At 37.0% G+C, this 19,428-nt stretch overlaps 1 protein-coding gene across 3 annotated transcripts in view; it reads left to right on the top strand.

The window, feature by feature from the left end:
• KLF12 (KLF transcription factor 12) overlaps window positions 1–12,986 on the top strand; it is a 277,668-nt gene extending 264,682 nt beyond the window's left edge. For all 3 annotated transcript variants that reach the window (XM_073614262.1, XM_073614259.1, XM_073614261.1), the window contains exon 6: window positions 7,243–12,986. In XM_073614262.1, coding sequence (XP_073470363.1) covers window positions 7,243–7,424 — 182 coding nt within the window. In that variant the 3' untranslated portion in view covers window positions 7,425–12,986. The remainder of the gene's footprint in view (window positions 1–7,242) is intronic.
• Window positions 12,987–19,428: the final 6,442 nt, after the last annotated feature.

Genomic DNA, 19,428 nt, shown 5'->3' with positions numbered 1-19,428 from the left:
TTTTGTCCATTTGAAAGCATTATGGAAACTCTTCCCAACTGTATTGGCAAAATGCCTGGAATGTATTTAGATTAAAGTGACAGAACGGTGCACTGGTGGTGCATTGCAGGTGAGCTGTACTCATATTAAGCTGCACATGTGTTGTCTATATGAATGAAAGGAAATTGCACATACTTAAATATATACAGTATGTGTTAAAGTATAACTAAAGGTAGGATGGTGGGGGGGTTAGTACCCTTGTCAGTTTTTTTATTGCTGTTTGTGTTAGGGAGATTCACTCTCTTTAATTGTCCTGATCACCAGTGTCAGTGGAAATGAACATGAGGGTAAAATTTTCAGTTGCCACCAGAAAAAGAATAGAGGGCAAATATTCCATTGGGAACAGTTGTTCCTGTACTATCTAGGAGGGGATTTCTCTCCCGTTGTAAAGCTATCCTGCCATTTCCTGTTGAGCCTGTAGGACAGGAAGTAAATAGAAATCTCCCTAATGAGACTCAGATGGCAAAAAACCCCAAAAAACTGACAGATGTTTTAACTTCTCCTTATCTATGCTATCCAAAATTAACAAAGATTTGGCTTTAGATATGCTTTACAACTAAAGGCACACAAGAAATGTCACTAGATGTAGGACCTTCTTTTCTTTGAAATAGTCTATGAATTGTAATCTGCACTAACAGACACTTACGGTATACATAGCTGAAAGCAATGACCATGCCCTCATACACTGTCTTTATTTGAGGGATAGTGTGTTGCTGTATATTTCTGTGTAGCCAACATAGGCAATGACCCAGAATATCAAGCCTCCAAGGGGCAGAAGGAAGCAATTGATGTGTATAACGAAAGATTCCAGAATGCCACCCTAGGTGCCAGGGCAGGCGGACGAGGTTGTTGCTCTCCCCGCTCAGTTTTTGCATATTTGTTGGTTGAAAATGCAATTGCCCATTCAAGAAAGTCTTTTCTCTTTTTCCTTTTTAATCTGTTTGGTTGAATAATAATATGATCGTTTTTTGACCTCCGGGTATTCCTGTACATTTTTTATGATTGCATGTTTTAGGCATAGACCCAAAAAGTAATTAACAACGTGTTTATGCTCTGTAGTTATGAGACTCCCTGCCCGAGAGTCAAATCTTTGTGTGTGACTAGGTTTTGCTATTTAGAACATCATTAAACTGTGCCAATCATTTCAGATGTGGGAGATCTGTAGAGCTACTTCATGTTAAAAATATTATCTTTTTCTATTGTGGCAAGCCTGGATTATCCTGAGTATCTGCAGATCTCTTTTTGTTGTGTGCCTATCAACTGGTGCCAGATTTAGGTTAACTGTAGTATTTGTATTGGTCGATTGACATTTTAGAGTTATTTTTAAAAGGTATTGGACTTGCACACTTCTGTGCTGGGACAGGTCTAAAGGAACAGCCCGTGTTTGCCCTGTTTTTATTGCACAGTAACCACGCATATGTTAAACAAAGCTAAAGTGCTTAATGCAACCGAAACCAAACTTTTATTGTACAACAAGACAGTGGCTTTGTGTAGAGTTTTGGTTACCTCTTTTGTCTTTTATGGATTACTATAAAAGAGTATTTCAGATGATATAAGGGATAAGGAACTCGGCTTATTCTTTATTATTGCTGTGAGTGCAGCTTTGTCATTTATGTATGTAAAATAAGTGGTATAAATTAAAGAATTCTAATTATGTGAGTACACTATGAGCTGAACATTAATTTGTTTTATGCTTTAGGGGTCGGGGAGTTAGAACATATTTATACCAACTATAAGCTTTCCAAAATTCTTACCATTTACTGTCTGTTTTCTTGTGATGGAGGGACAGGTATTATGAAGGACAATGTAAGGCACCCTTATAAGCTTTCCAAGAGATGCAGTAATAATCTGCAAACCTGAGTCATTGAATACACAGATTAAAGTGATGTACATTGATTTGGCACATTTTTTTTTTATTTTTCCTAGTCTTTGTATTTAGGTAATTAAAACAATTTGCATAATATTACAGTCTGCTACTCAGCCAGCAGATGGCGCTATAGACTATTTTCACATATTCAGTCATTTCAGTTTTTAGCTTGTTTACAGAGTGACTCATCAACCATACTGAGCCACAAAGCAATCAGCTTCTGCTGTTCTGTTGCTTTAGCTGACCAAAGGTGCTCTGGGATTTTTTTTTTCTGATTTGTATAAAATGTGGTTGATTTGCTAAAACTGGAGAGTGCAAAATCTGGTGCAGCTCTGCATAGAAGACAATCAGTTTCCATTTTTTTTCATCAAAGCTTAAGGCTGGGTTCACTCTGGTGCGAATTGGATATGGATTTCTCAATGAAGCCAGTTCACACAGTTCCGGGACAGCTGCGGAGCAACTTGCAGAACAGTCCTGTGTGTCTTCTGGTCAGTTTCAGGTCCGAATACAGCCAAAAATTCTGACCGAATTTGGACCTGAAACGGTGAACAGGGACGCACCAGACCCCTGCTGCGAGCTGTTCTGCACAACAGTGTGAACCCAGCTTCATTGAACAAGCTGAAGTTAGAAGCTGGTTGGCTGCCATGCACAACTGCACCAGATTTTGCACTCTCAAATTTTAGTAAATCAACCCCAATGTGTGTAAGTGTGTGTGTGTGTGTGTATATATTTCATTTTTATGATGCGTATATAAAGTTTATACAGTTTAATAACTTATATGCTTAAAAAAGGAAACAAAAAAATGTTATATACAAAATATAGTCAATGCTCTGAAAACTATAATGGGCTATGTCATGTGGTCGTTTTATTTATTTATTTTCATACTTTGGGGGATAAAAACTAGTGATGGAGCCTAGCGCGGGTGGAAAGTGAATCTAGGGGATAAGCAAGTGTTGTCTAAATGCAAGAGGCATATGTATTATTACGTGAACCTTACCCAAGCCCATAGCTCTGCTTCAGACTTGCTCCTTTCAATTCACACAGACAACCCAGGTGCTGGCTTCCACAGCCTGTATCCACTCTCAGTCAAAATTAAATGTATGCCGCATTCCAAAACTTGGCTTTTCTTTTTGTTTAATTCACCAAGAGATGAAACCACTCTAAACCACTTTCCTTGATGCGTTTCACCACTACTGGCTTGCTCACAAGGACAGGGGTCTTTGTGAGCAAGTAGTGGTGAAACGCATCAATGAAGGTGGTTTTGGGTGGAGACATTTATGCATGCAGTTTTTATCTATGGATGAATTAAACAGAAAGAAGAGCTATGTTTTGGAGTGTGGTGTACATTTGCTTCTTACTTGAACCTTGGTGTGCTTTGTATATTCCTTTCAGACCTGTGCAGTAATATGGTGTGAAACTTTGCATTTGTGCAGGAGCTGTGTGAAATAAAGACCAAATCACTGCTGCTCCCTGTCATTGTGCTGGGTAATTGGTCTAGGTTCTGATCCCGTCTTGTAGTTTTCTGCGTGGTGCCGTGCCCCCCCCCCCCCCATAGCTCTTCTATCTGCACAGGGTATATGCAGCCCAATGATGACATATCTACTTTTACATGGTAATATCTGGATTTGCAGAGGCATTTGGTGCACATGAAGTTGATTTATATTCTTTGTGGTTACTGAGGAATATTTTAAAATGAAAGTTTTTGTGCCTGGAGTGCGCCTTTCCTCCGATCACCACTCACACAGCGTAACTGCAGCCTCTCCACCACCTCCTCTGTGCTGCTGACAGATGACGAAAGATTTTTAACATGGTCTGCACTTTTAAAAGGCTGTAGAGCAGTGGTCATCAACCCTGTCCTCAGGGCCCACTAATAGGCCAGGTTTTATGTTTTTCCTTGGGGAGATGCAGACTAGAATACTGCAATTACTGAGCAGCAAATTATATCACCTGTGATTTATTTCAGTTCTCTTGCAAACCTGGCCTGTTAGTGGGCCCTGAGGACAGGGTTGATGACCACTGGTGTAGAGAGCAGAAGACTACAAATAAACAAGTAGAACCTATGTAGGAGGATTTGTTTAATCGCTATGTATCATCTGGGGCTGTACACTTCACTGGGTATACAGTGGATATAAAAAGTCTAAACATTCCTGGTAAAATGTCAGGTTTCTGTGATGATGTAAAAAAAAAATGAGACAACGATAAGTCATTTTAGAACCTTTCCCACCTTTTAATGTGACCTAAAACTGTACAACTCAGTTTAACAAAAAACTTAAACCTTTTAGGTGGAGGGAAGTAAAAATAAAAAAACAAAATAATATGGTTGCATAAGTGTGCACACCCTTAAACTAATACTTTGTTGAAGCACCTTTTGATTTTATTACAGCACTGTCTTTTTGGGTATGAGTCTTATCAGCATGGCACATCTTGAATTGGCAATATTTGCCCACACTTCTTTGCAACAACACTCCAAATCTGTCAGGTTACGAGGGCATCTCCTGTGCACAGCCCTCTTCAGATCTCCCTACAGATTTTCAATCGGATTCAGGTCTAGTCTCTGGCTGGGCCATTCCAAAACATTAATCTTCTTCTGGTGAAGCCACTTGTTTGTTAAATTGGATGTATACTTTGGGTCGTTGTCATGCTGAAAAATGTTCTAGCAGAAGCCTGAAGGTTTTGTGCCATTATTGACGGGTATTTGGAACTAGTCATAATTCTCTCTACCTTGACTAAGGCCCCTGTTCCAGCTGAAGAAAAATCGCCCCAAAGCATGATTCTGTCACCACCATGCTTCACTGTGGGTATGATGTTCTTTTGGTGATGTGCAGTGTTGTTTTTGCACCAAACATATCTTTTGGAATTATGGCCAAAAGGTTTAACCTTGGTTTCATCAGACCGTAACACATTTTCCCACATGCTTTTGGGAGACTTCATATGTGTTTTTGCAAAATGTAGCCAGGCTTGGATGTTTTTCTTTGTAAGAAAATGCTTCCATCTTGCCACTCTACCCCATAGCCCAGACATATGAAGAATACGGGAGAATGTTGTCACATGTACCACACAGCCAGTACTTGACGGATATTACTGCAGCTCCTTTAATCTTGCTGTAGGACTCTTGACAGCCTCCCTGACCAGTTTTCTTCTTGTCTTTTCATCAATTTTGGAAGGACAGCCGTTCTAGGTAATGTCACTGTTGTGCCATATTTTCTCCACTTGATGACTGTCTTCACTGTGTTCCATGGTATATCTAATGCCTTATAAATTCTTTTGTACCCTTCTCCTGACTGATACCTTTTAACAATGAGATCCCTCTGATGCTTTGGAAGCTCTCTGCAGACCATGGCTTTTGCTGTAGGATGCGACTATGAAAATGTCAGGAAAGACCTACTAGAACAGCTGAACTTTATTTGGGGTTAATCAGAGGCACTTTATATGATGGCAGGTGTGTACTGACTCCTATTTAACATGAGTTTCAATGTGATTGCTTAATTCTGAACACAGCTACATCCCCAGTTATAAGAGGATGTGCACCATATTTTTTTTTTCACTTTACTTTTTTACTTTTTCAATTGAGTTGTAAAGTTTATAGGTCACATTAAAGGTGGAGACATTTCTGAAATGATTCTTTTTCTCATATTTTTACATCACAGAAACCTGACATTTTAACGGGGGTGTGTAGACTTTTTATCCACTGTATGTGAGGTTTTACAACCACTTTAACTTTCAGCAGCCACTGCGCTCAAAGAGTTAGGAGGAATGATCATTTTAAAGGATCTAAGGAAAATATGTTTACACTGATAGTTCCTAACATTCAAAAATGTTGTCTACCTAGTTGTCAGGTTTTTCCCAGCCCTGGCTTAAAGGGAAAATACAATGGCTTTTGATCAATTACAGTCAACTTTTTTTTTAAGTTAATAAGTTTTAAGTGATGTTTTGTCACCATTTTACGATTTATAAAAATCTTTGTTTTAGCAATAACTATTTGCCTTCAGTCACATTATCGCTATAGCTCTCTAAATGTTATCCCAATGCCAGAAAGATCAAGTGTTCTATAAAAAAAAAATATTGTATAAGAAATCAATATTTTCAGATAACAGTGGTGATCCTTAAATTGTCTTTGTTTCTGTCATCTCTTTATTGTTATTTGAAGATAAAGGTAAGTAGCTCAAAAGTCTTAAACCGACAAGTTTAAGTGACAAAAGTATGAGTGGCTGTGTTATTTTAATAGCATTTAAGATTGTAAATGCAGAATGAGCTATTTTTTTCTCAGTAAAATTGCTTCCTTTTGCCCTAGCTGAATGACATATTAGTTCACTGAAACTACTTGAATTAAACAGAAAAAAATGAATCAACCAGATACCAGCTTCTTTGCTTCATGCCTTACTGTTATTTTTCTTCAGTTGATGACAATATTTTGTGGTGACATGTACTGTATACAGTAAATGTGCTGAAGGCAATTTGTGCCTGAGACTTTTATAAAGCAGGAATTAAGCAGGAACTTTAATAAAAAAACAAATACAAGCACTTCAAAAAAAGGAGATTTAAGCCCAACTCCTGCATTGCAAATACACGGAAAGCTAAACAACAAGTCTGCTGATGCCAGCTGGGTATTAATCCTAACATTTGCAACATAACTAGAAAATTTGCTTCATCGATGGATGTCGGGGTATTGCAAGCAAACCTTGTCCTTGACACATTTACAATATAAGTAATAATCCCTCCCCTTTCCAGATAGGGGCTGTACTGAGGCTGTGAGAAAGTCTGACAGTAAACGTCTGTTTGCTGCTTTAAGAAAACTGTGACACCAATGTCTTTAGTGCACCTTGTATTAAATAAATATAAAAAAACATGAGTTTAAAAACATATTAAGCTTGAAAAAAATATATAAAATGCACCCAAATCCATTTACTTTAGATATTGAAAGAGCCTGTCTGTAGATCTGTTGTGTGATCTGTTATTTTCAGATGCTAATTCCCATGTCTGATCTCCCAGGCAGTTGTGTCTGCTACACCTGCATCTGCAGTCCTTTATTTCCACTCTGTAATTGAAGCAACCGAAAAACTAGGTAATTGTCACACTTCAGTATATTGCCACTGCTGCTTCTGCTTTTACAACTGTTTCTTTGCTTATTACTATTATTATTGTATAGATTTTGGAAGACATGAAATAAGGAATAGGGAAGAGAAAGTATAAAGTACACTAAACATGTTAAGGTTGGTGTTTTTTTACTGGGCGAATTAAATTAAAATGTGTTGTACATTATTATGATCTTATTTGGGTTTTTCTTTCAAATGCACATAATACATATTGCTTTTTTTTTTTTTTCTCTCTTTGTAAAGGAGAGAAACCATACATGTGTACCTGGGAAGGATGCACCTGGAAGTTTGCACGCTCTGATGAACTAACACGGCATTACCGCAAACATACAGGAGTGAAGCCATTTAAATGTGCAGACTGTGACCGCAGCTTTTCCCGCTCAGACCACTTAGCATTACACCGTCGGAGGCACATGCTGGTCTGAGTTGACCGTCCATCAAGGCAGTTAGAAAAGCCGGCTCTTTTCTACTACATGTGTTCAGCAGGTCTGATCCCCAACCACAGTGTTAAATAAGCAAGAAATTTACACGAGATCCAAAGTGAAGGAATTCAACGAGAAGCTGAAGAATTGCGTTACAAACTGGGTTATCTAGTCCATGTCCATACCTCGGATTTGAAGACTTTCACATGGAGGATGAAGGCACTTTTTCACTGGCCTCAACCAGAATCATTTTAAGTAGGTCCTATTGTATATCTCTCTCCCACTGGGACTGATTTTTTTGCAGAAGTTGCTTCTAATTTTGCAAAGATAATGTATCATAGATTGTTTTGAAAATCTTGGAAAAAGTTGACTGATTGACCAATTCCAATTTTCTTTTCTGCTGGGAATTTTTTAAAGTAACGGTGAAATAATGAAAATAACCAATTTGTGTACGAGCAACTACAGGTACATAGGTTTGAAAAACTGACATCACAAACTGTTCATGAACAAAACCTGGGATTCTTGCAATAACCACAGTGGTCATGAAATTGCTTATAATTTCCATCAAGTGGAGAAGGCTTACAAATATCATACTCCTTTGAGTATTCTAAAATTTTATTTTCAATTTCTTTGTTGTTTGTGAAATTATATAGGCCGGTATATTAAGTGAAGTACTGTTTGTGTTTGTGAATTGACTTGGCCTTGCCTAAAGCCTTCTTATATTTTCCCCTTTTTTGTGGATGACAAATCCAAACCTATTGTACAGGCTCTCAGTATTCTTTTTTCCACACCCTTATGTAATACTCCTTCAAAGTATTATGTACATACCGGTCAGTAATGGATTTTTGGGCCCCTGCTTAGGGATTATGGGGCAATCAGATAGCACAAACTGGAACGGTTGCACTTCTTGCTGCTAAAGAGCAATAATGACTGTATTATAATGGTTTTACTATAGATCAAGTGTTTAAACTGCATTTTTTACCACATCACAGGAGGCCTTTGTCAAAGTATCCTATATTATATTTCAAAACCCTACAATGTGTCAAGTGTAAAGGCTGCACAAGGTAAAAGATAAAAGAACAAAAACATAGTAATAACTTTACAAAATAATGTGAATAATTTTGTTGTGAGAACATACCCTTTCCAAGCCTGTTTTCTGAATACAAGCTATATGAAATTCAGCATATCCTAAAGTAATTACACATATCTTACGTTTCCCTTTTTATGCATAAGGGAACACTCACAAGCTTTTATAATGTGAAGCAATGTACAGTGGCCCAGAGTAGATCCTGGAGTTACTGTGCCCTGAGAATAATTTTCCTCCCTTTCCAGCCACCTGAAACAGCAAGGGGCTGAAGGGTAAGGCACAATGATCCTTACCTCTGGTCAAGAACTGCTTGTACCACTGAGCACACTGATGGCATGACCTTCTGCTAGTTTATGAATAGCTTAAGTACATATATATTTCAGTTATACCCAGATGAGCAACAGTCAGGGTCACCAGCTTCTCCAACAATACAGATACTGTCTGACCAGACTCGTGCAGGAGGCATATAGGCAGTAGTAGATGGGGAAGTACCACACAAGTGTCATTTTTCCCCAAGCTTAGTAATGATTGGCTAGACTGCTATGGGAGTAGTTCTTCCATTAAATGTTTTACTGCCATTTAGTTACTACCAGTATCTGCACTAGTTTTGTTTTGTAAAAAAATCAAGCAATACACGATTTAAGCACATTAATTGATACATAGAATAGGAACAATACCAGTGTTAATTAAAATGCTTGAAAAATTAACATAACTGTTTTGTAATATTACCAGAGAACCTGACTATCAAAACATGAAACTCATTGCTTGGCATTACCTTAATAGTTGTATTATACAACACTCAGCACAATAATTCTGTTTGATTTGTTTTCAAACAGTAGGATTTTTTTTTATTGCACTGGCATAGATGATCTGCCTGTATTAATGAATACTAAGCAATGGGACTAGTTGGTTAAGGTTATCTTCAAGCTTTACTTTGTGTGTCCTATATGCTTGTTTTGCAGTGGATGCAGTTACCTCAACCTGCATAGAGCTGTGCTTACTCTATCCTCATGACATGCTACACATAGGTAGGTCTAAATGTCATGTAATGTGCAAAGGGGCTCGTAAAGGTTCATCGAATCAATGGAGCTTCCCACATTTACCCAAATCTTGCATTATTTATAGAGATCTGTGATTTCTGTTGCCACCTGCATATATCGCAGTAAGGATGCAGTGATCATATTTGCCTAAGCAAAAATGACTGCCGTGTCCACCAGAAGCATCTTTTATTAAACCGCTCTAAAACTCCTTGAAATAATGAAAAACCTTTTAACCATTACAAATGTTAGCTTTCCAATCAGAGATTTTTGTATATGTTTGACTTTCCAGTATTGTATAAGGTACTTGTTTTATTGTCTTAATATCTGTTTGGGGTTAATATTACGTTGCTTGTGTAAAGTGAATATGTTCCTGAACTGAGATTGTGTGTTTTGTGTAATGCCACCTGTGTGATATGAATTATAAGTTCCAACAGCTGAAAAGTCAAAATGCAAAAAACAATGAGAAGCACAAAATGGGGACAATAGGTGGGTATTACAGCTTTTTGTCTAAATACATAATAGAGAATCCAAATATAAAATTTAAAACTTCGTATACTTAGGAGTTATAGTTTTTGCTAAGAGGAAAGCTGGCACACATATCAAAGTCTAATTTTGCAATCTCTTTTAACTTTATAAACAACTATGTAGCATGAGAGCCTACTTAACTAGCTATTTAATTTATTTCCACTCCAATAGGCTGCCCAACTGTATAGCTGATGGTAAAATTTAAAGGTATTCGTAAAATTAGAATTTTAATGTGTGTGGCAGAACCATAAAATCGCTTTCAAAGATGGAGTTACATCAGTGGAATATAGACTGTGTGCAGTGTGTTTTTGGCAAATTGGAAGAGACAAATCCAATAGATAGGGGTTATTAACTATAGGAGTAGAAAGTGATCACCAAATTGAACATTCACTGTGCATTCACTGTGCTTAATAAGTAAAATGAAGCTCTGTTCACTTTTATTTCTATATCATGCACAAGGAATAAAAAATTATGAAAAAAACACATTTTTTTTTTTGGAGAAGATTATCACGAAATAAGCTCCATTTTATTTACTAAGCTCCGTGAACAGTTACTTTGCAAAGTGAACAGTCTCTACTCCCTTAATAAACTCCATTGAATAGAACTCAATTGCATTGAGTACAATATCTCTATACTGTAATGAATTTCCTGTTGGGAGTTTTGAAACTGACATAAGTGACCAGAATCAAATGTGCATTACAATTAATCTGTTTTACATTCATCAAGACAGCAGAACATCCATTATTAGAATTACTTGCCCTACTCTCCAATATCTCCCCTAGGCAACAGAATCTAGCAACTGCATTTGGAAGACATCTTGCCAGTATCAGTATTTAGAAAAGACTGGCTCTATAAATGTGTATCCTACCAGATATGGTGACCAGCAGTTGGTAACCTAACATACTGGCTATGGCATCGTACTGTTGCATGGAGAGACTTGTTAGATGGAGCAAATTACGCAATGGTACACCTGCTGTGTGTATTGTGTACAGCTGATTTGGAAAATGTTTGTGAACTGTTAAGCCCACTTTAACATTTTGCTGGCAAAAATTTGTAGAAGACCAACCTATAAACAGAAAAGTCAGTGCTACTACCCATACAGCACATAGATAGTAGAGCTCCCAGGTGCTCGATCAACAGTCGCTGGCTGATAAGAGTAATGTAGAAAAAAATGATTCGTACTCTGGTTGGTACTCTTAAAATTTCTTAATTTTATGGAATAGCCACAGTGAACAAACGCAAATTAAGTCAGTTGACGCGTTTCAGCCTGTAAGGCCTAATGGCCTATAAAGCATTTCAATAAAATGAAGAAATTTTAAGAGCAACAACCAGAGTGCGGATCATTTTTTTCTACAGAAGACCAACCTGACTTGTTCTTTGCATTGGGCATAAGTTCACTAACCTGGTTCACCTGAGAACTTTGCAAATTCTAACTTCCTGTTGAGCACTGTTACATTCTTCCAGCAGTGTTCTCACTCACATTGCTCCTATGCTGTGTGTTGAGAGATTCTCCACTTTAGAGTGGATCCAACTCAAAATTTTTACCTGCAAGCAGCACTTAACTAAACTGCAATATATGTTTAAGATTATTGGGTTTAGGAAAATTGCCATTCAATAAATATAGTGTTTACTAAATGTTACATAGGTACTGCGTATCCTTTTCAAGCATTTCTGTGTAAAAATACTCATCTTTGCAAAGAATTACTGCCTTACCATTTTTTTAATACTTAAACTAGGTTTCCAAATCAACACACCTTGTAAACATAAAGTTTGTGCAGGTAGGTTTCCATTTTAAATCGGAACTCCAGTAATTTTTTTTTCATAGAGTGGCGAAAGCTTATTGCTATCACTTACTGTCAATGGGGAAGGAAATATGAAGAAACCAGTCTAACCAGGACAGAGACAGCACTGAAATACTACAGAAATTTTAACCATTCCCCTTCTAACGTTAAAGTTTTAGGTGCTGTTCTGCTTTAAACTTCATAGTTATACCTACCTTATATATCAGAGTTATACTGTGAAAAGTGAAAGTGATTTGAAAAAAAAAATTGATTTTAAAACAAACTATAGGAAATATTTTATGGTAAACACGTGAATTGTAATATGACATTATACAGTTTATTTTATTGCAGGTTGTACATTTGTATAAGACTAAAAGTTGTATATTAAACTTGCAGAGTTGAATTCATATTATTGAGAATACAATTTGCATAGGGCAGCCTGTGGCATTATCCACTAGTTTGTATTTAAAGGGAGGGTGCAAAACAGGTCCAAAATATTGATACTGAATATGAGATTGATGCTGGATCAATCCAAAGAATAGTTAAATGTATGCCCACAATTTGCATGCCCGCCATCATCAGTCTTAGCTTCTGTGGATGCTTAAAGGTCAAATTGTGGTATGCTGATAAAGACCTAGAAGTGCTATATTAATATAGAAGGGTTATAATCCCACATCTAGGATGTGTACAGAGGTGGTTCTTGAGGAGCTGTGTTTTTGTATTAACTTCTGTTTGCCATAGTCCAAATGTAAGCCGTTCAGGTATGTTTCCTTAAGATTTAATGAACCCTGTAAGTAGGGCAAGTTCCATAAACAAAGGAATCTATATTCAAAGGAGATACAGATACACAGAAAGCCCTTGTATTCCCTACCCTGCTGCTGAGCTATGTATATATGGTATCCTTACTTGGCAGGAAATTCGGTAGAAAGGCAACCGTTTTTTTTTTTTTACCATAGAACTCATGGCACTATTATAGCAATTCCTGGACAATCTCTGTAAGAAGCATACATTCAGCCATGCAGTATAGTTTTATAAATTACTTTACCAACAAACAAGGTTTTGATATATAAATAAGAAAGTGCAAATATTAGTAATTTTGTAAAAAAAAAAAAAAAAAAAAAAAAGAAGAAAACCTTCAGAACAAAACGATTTGAATTTTGGAAATCATCCAAATTTTAATCCCCATATGCCTGTGAAAGAAGCACATTCAACAGAACGTCTGGACTGAGTTCCAGCCCACACAGGACAACTCCCAGGGAAAATGAATGCTGTCCTGCAAACTGATATATAGCGTGTGGGCGTCACGGCCCTGGAGGACTGCTAATGTATACAGTTTGCAAACCATTAACATACCCGCTGTAAATAAATAACTGTAGTTGCTGATCAACATTGAAGTTTTACTATCTTTGCTGTAGCACAAATATGTGTAATTATATCAGTGGATTGTATCTCAATATTGGCAAAATTGCCCAAATAAGCAAAAAGATAATTTTAATAAAACTATGATAGAGTTTTTGAAAAAGAATGTTCAAGATGGAACATTGGCAGTCATTTGCTTACACACAGAATAAGGGTATATAATTGTTGAATGATTTATTAAAGGATTTTATATTGGCTCCATAACTCTGCCAGCCTAAAGATGTAGTCTGGATGGGAAACATGTACCCCTTTTATGGGGGCAAGCGTAAATGCCTGTGCTTTATCTCTTTCCTGCAAGTACAAAAACAGATGTTGATCTGTCAGAGATTAAATCAGCTCTTAAGTTATTTTGCGGGCTGAAAACACCCAACATTTTTGTGGAGGTAGTGATGTCAGCCCTGCCTAGCTGTCTTTTGGTACACTACTTAAACCCACCCACTCTTCCATCTCCATGATATGGAAGCAAATCATTCTGTAGTCCCAAGATAAGAACTAGCAGGCTTAATTACTTTCATAGAGATAACACAGGAAGAGTGCACATGACACAGAGCAACTCTAAATGCCTGATATGATAACATGCACTTATTGAACAGATTTTATATTTAACAGACTAAAAGGGAGAAACGGGAGAAGTTCATTGTTGTCATTTACATACAGTTGGAAGTATACCTTTTGTATGGAAGTATGCAGACTGCAATTGCTAACGTTTTTAATACAAGTTCCATGCTGATCAAACGATTTATGTATTTTCTAGAAGCCTCTACAATACTACTAGTTTTTTTTTTTTTATTCAACCCTGACAACTCGGGTCGGACCCGCTGTACGAACTATGCAATGTTAGTACAGCAATTTCCCCTGTTGAGCTATTGCGTTCTGACAGCAGGATGGCCCCCTGCCAGAACACTCCAGTAAGCACAGTCAGCCATCGGCTGAGAGCGCTGACAGGGAGCCAGTCAGCAGACTTTATTCAGTCATGAGCCTTCGACAGAAGCTGGCCGAACAGCCGGCTTCTGTCAGACCAGCTGCCATACACATGGACTGAATGTCAGACAGTTCAATAGAAATTGAAAATGCCGACCGACATTCAGCCCGTGTGTACTAGGCTTTAGTATGCAGATAAGATTGACTTCATGTTGACTTTTGTGATCTAGATGCTTGTTCCACGTCGCTGTCTCAGAAAGTATTGAAGATGGAAACAGCCAGGCAACTGCCATTTTCAGACAAAGATCAACAATGGCAATCTTCATATTTCCCAGGTTTTTTTTTTTTTTTTTTTTTTGAAAATTCTTTTTTATTCAGTTTTAAAGCATAATATTTCCCACATTTGAATAAATAATGGACCTGAATTTTCAATTCTGTTAAGGACATTTAACCAAAATGCTAATTTCTCTACAGTTCTACTAGTTTTGAGAACACTGCAATGCAAAAATTATAGCTAGTGCTTGTTGAGTAACAAGAGCCAAGCTAAGCCAAATTAGAATTGGTAAGGAAGCATGATGTATATCAGAAATATGTTAAAGCAAAGAAATACCAAAACATTAGTAGCGCTAATCAATCAAAGTATTTTTAGGATTGCTAAAAAATCCACTTTATCAATGACAGTGAGCAAATGTGAATAAAAATTGTCGGCCAAAGAAAAAATCATTTGGAGATTTTTTTGTTCAAGATGATCACATTCACCACACCGCGATCAGATCACAGCTGTCAGTCCTCGCCGCTGGAGACACAGCCAGCCTCTGACCTCATTGCTCACTACACCGACATTGAGCAAGGAGGAGGCGGGGACTGTGATGTCACGGGAGGAGGCGGAGCAGGAATCTGTGCTGGAGCTGCATGTTGCTGAGAGGAACACATCATCAACCTGCAAGGAGTGGCAGCTTCTTCCCTGCTGCAAAACATCCTGATCTCCCCAGCACCAAGCAGATCCCCCCGAGGGATGGATACGGCTCCTGCACATTACGCTAAATGATTGGCTACAAGAAGGAAAAGTCACACTTTTCTGGAACGGGTGCAAGATGAGCACAAGCAATTATCTAGATGGAGATATGCAGGGTGTGCTGGCAGCAACCTTTTAAAGACAAGTGCATAACCCAGTATTATCTGGTAAGTGGATTACCTTGGGGGAGTGTTACACACGCGGTGCAAATGATTTTTTTCTTTGGCGGACATTTTTTATGCACATTTGCTCACTGTCATTGATAAAGTGGGCTTTTTAGCAATCCTAAAAATACTTTGATTGTTTAGCGCTACTAATGTTTTGGTATTTCTTTGCTTTAACATGTTTCTGGTTCGGTGTTTTATCATTATGGTAGCTGCTTACGTTATTTTAAATAACATATTTTTTTTTCTATGAGTGCTGAGGGAGAAGTATCGATCTGCTGTTTGATTATTTCTCAATTTTTTGTCATGATGTATATCGGCAAAGTTTTTATATACATTTTGGCCCAAGGGAATTTAAAGTAGGCTTAGTTTTCTATGTTTCTAATACTTGAAAATTCACAACTAATTGTATTAAATCCCAGGATTAATGAAAAATGCAGACCATGAAAGTTTCTTTTTTTCATGTCTGAATTTGTATTTTATAAACTAATTTCTAATGGCAGGTATACAATCATATCTACCCCTTCTACTAATCTTCTACTGATTTATTCCTATCTTTATCAGAGTTTGGCTTTCTTGGTTTTGTGGTTGCTTGGTCACTACCCATATATGTCATATGTCTTGCTGTTACGTTTCCTTCCACCAGTCCTTACTAGAGAAAAACAGAAACCCTAATGAGAATATAGTCATAAGATAAGGTAAATATTATGAAGATGTATGATAGAAACATTAGATACATTTGTGTGGCCCCCAAAATCAAATATTTGTCTGTTTCAGCTTGTATTTACCAAGCAATATACATTAATAGAAACTATACAAAAGCTTGTAACAAGAGCCCTTTAGGTGCTTTTGTCCCAGGAGCATTAGACGTTTGGATGAGCTATTAGTCTTGGGGATAGGACAAAGCTGATAATATATGTTTGATTAGGATTTTGTGGGCATAAAAATCCTATGAATCCTACAATAACTGTTAGTATAATATTAACACACTATTAGTTCTGTTGAGCCCAAGATCCGTAATATGTATTATATAGCTGGATTAATAATATCCATTTCAATAGTTTTCTAAAATATTATAGGGCAGAAGGCATATTATAGGCATATTTTATGACACTTGTCATAAGCAAAATGGTTATCGCTTATTACAAAAAAAAAAAAAAAATATATATATATATAAACAGGTATACCAGGAATACTTGTAGAAGCTCTGTCAAAAGCACATTGGAAGTAATATTAGCTCATTGTTAGAAACTTCAAATTTAAATCTGTTAGTTTAAGGTTTTTCAAGAAATGCATTTTGTTGATTATTCACAAAAAGGATCGTTTATTTAAATAAAATGTTAGTGAAATGCAAATACACATGCATATAGTGGTGGGTATTAATAACAGGCATTGTTTCAAAACTATTCTATAGTATGGCCCCTTTACTTAGTAGCAACATGGAACATTTTAAGCTAGCACTTTTTTTAAACAAATACTGGGATTTTAAGTATTGTAAGTTAGTTACAATAATGCAAGCACTTGCTGTTTGATCTATTCATATTATCACTAGAAAAAACAATTCAGTGATACGTTGTGAGTGAGTTTTATGATTGCATAGGCAAACTATTTTGTTTATGACACAAAAATGGTTTTGTCTGAAGCACTTTCTTAATTGCAGTAAGCACTTTGTGAGATAACTGAGCAATTTTGTAGTTTGTATGTCTTCTTTTATTTAAAATTTGCCTTGTTTATTTTCTGATTGAACACAAGTTCTTTCAGACAATATGTAACTATCCTTAGTGCTAAGTGGCTAAGCAATTATTTCTAGCTGCCTATGAGAAATGGCAGCAGCCACACCAATAGGCTTCATGTATTGCATTAGGAACATGTAGTATTAAAAGCTGCAGTATTCCATTAGATCTACACATATTCATCTCTCTAAAGCATTTGCATTTGTGACAATATGAAAATGTAGGTGTATGGCATCAAAACAGTCATTGCAGTAATTGTAGGATGAATATTTGCTTCAATTTATTTTTCTTTCTTTTTTAAAAAGGTATATTGAAGCCACTTGCATTTTCAAAAATAATCATGAATACTAAATTATTCAGTATAAGTTTGTTGCACCACACAGCAGACAAATAGCAGACGAAGGCCATGGCTAGAACTACACAGGCAATTGTATTTCTTTCTACAGGGAGGTTTAAACACATGCTGCATTTATGTAATTGCAATACACTGAAAACATTGTGCTACTAACGAGATTCCTATCAAGTGATTAGATCTCCCAAATGGGAAATATTAAATTCACTCAAGTAGCTCTAACTTTACAATGAATCATTTAACCCTACCACCAAAGCTTCAGTGAAAGCTGAACTCCAAACTGATAAAAAGTAACATCATTAAAGATAACTACATAATTTTGTATTTATAAATACATCACTAAATGTATTGTTTGATTCAGCTGGTATAAGTCCCCGTATTTGGCTTGGTATCAGCCTCTTACAATTTCCTGTACCGTAGCACTCAGACTAAGAGAGGGGAGAGGCAAGTCTGGAAGTCAGTAAAGTCTTTTGCATGCAGATTTGTTGGCAAAGAAGGTGCAGATAGGAGGAGCAAGACTTCCACTGCTCTTTTATTGTCCAGTCAGCTGACTGAAGCTGAAAAGAGGACACCACTGTATTACTGAACTGCAAGTGCCGCCATCCATTTGGTAGTACTTTTTGGTAAAACCGTGTAAATCTCAGAACTTGTTGGAGCTAACTACCAAACCTTTGGCAGGCAAAATAACTTTCAGGTTACTTGTATATATTTAAATATAAGTTATATATAATCTGTTGCCTGGAGTTAGGCTTGAAACTATCTAGTGCATTCTGTTTGTGGTTGTTAGAAGTAGTGTAATAGCAACTTTGTGGCTGTTTTCTGGCAAACAGAAGAAGAATTTGCTGACATTTGGTGCTGTTCACTTTATTAAAAAATGCAGTGTTACTGTGATAAATGATGCTGCTATGTATATCAATCCCCAATGCCCTGACTGTGAATAATGATGCCAATAATAAATACAAACAGACAGTATTTAGCACACACACTTGCAGAAAATGTTAACTGTAGTCCTGCTGTAGTGTTTCCATATTCCTTTTGTGTCTGAGAGCACAGCCTTGCCATATCAATTGTGAGCAGAGAAGGTGCAGAGGAAAATGGCATAGCAAGAAGGTGGAGCAACAGAAAATTCTTAAATGCAGACCATCAAGTTGTGTGATTTTTAATTTCTTAAATGTCATGCTAACCCTATAGCCAGAGTCCCTAATCTAAAGCAAGATAGCAGTCATTAAAGTCAGAATTTCTTGCTGGCATACCTGTTCCTCAGGTCAATGACTTAGTAAGTATTGAAGCTGTGATCCATTATCGCCACAGGGTGCTAGCGATTTTTGACAGAGTTTAATGACAGTACACAAAATGTTTTCTATACAAGTTCACTTTAAAGAGTATTATGCACCCACCCCAAAAAGTTAACTGTATCTATTAGATACCATTTTTCTCTATATGATCTGAAAACATATGTTATATTACCCATGACATTTTTTTTTTTTTTTTAAGCGGTCACTGTTATTTCAGTTTTGGAGGAATGTTGGGGGATTGAATCCTTCTGTAGTTTGACTCTACGGGTCTTTCAGGTTGTATCTCTGTTAAATGCTAATATATTCCCAGGGCTGCCCTTTGCAGTAGTCATGCTGCGGAGGGGTGTGGTGTCTCACTCTCCCTCATCTTTGTTTATTTTTATATATCTCTAAGGCCATAGATGATGCAATTTTCTTTCCTACACACAGTGAGTATTGCTAGCGGCTATAACCACTGGCAATAATTGCATGATATCAATCTAACTAGCTTGTAATACTCAAGCTGATCAATGGATCGACTTCAGCCTGCCCATACATGGATCAAATTTTGGCTGGTCCCTGCTGAACCGGCTGAGATTTGAACCATCTATGGCCAGCTTAAGTGTAGCAGAAGAATTGACACAGCATGATGGTGACTGGATGGGCACAGCAGGACCTCCAGTAAAATTTCTGGCC

This window comes from Aquarana catesbeiana, linkage group LG02 (genome assembly GCF_042186555.1).
Source record: "Aquarana catesbeiana isolate 2022-GZ linkage group LG02, ASM4218655v1, whole genome shotgun sequence".
In the NCBI taxonomy this organism is placed as follows: domain Eukaryota; kingdom Metazoa; phylum Chordata; class Amphibia; order Anura; family Ranidae; genus Aquarana; species Aquarana catesbeiana.
This window is presented reverse-complemented; position numbering and strand designations above follow the sequence as displayed.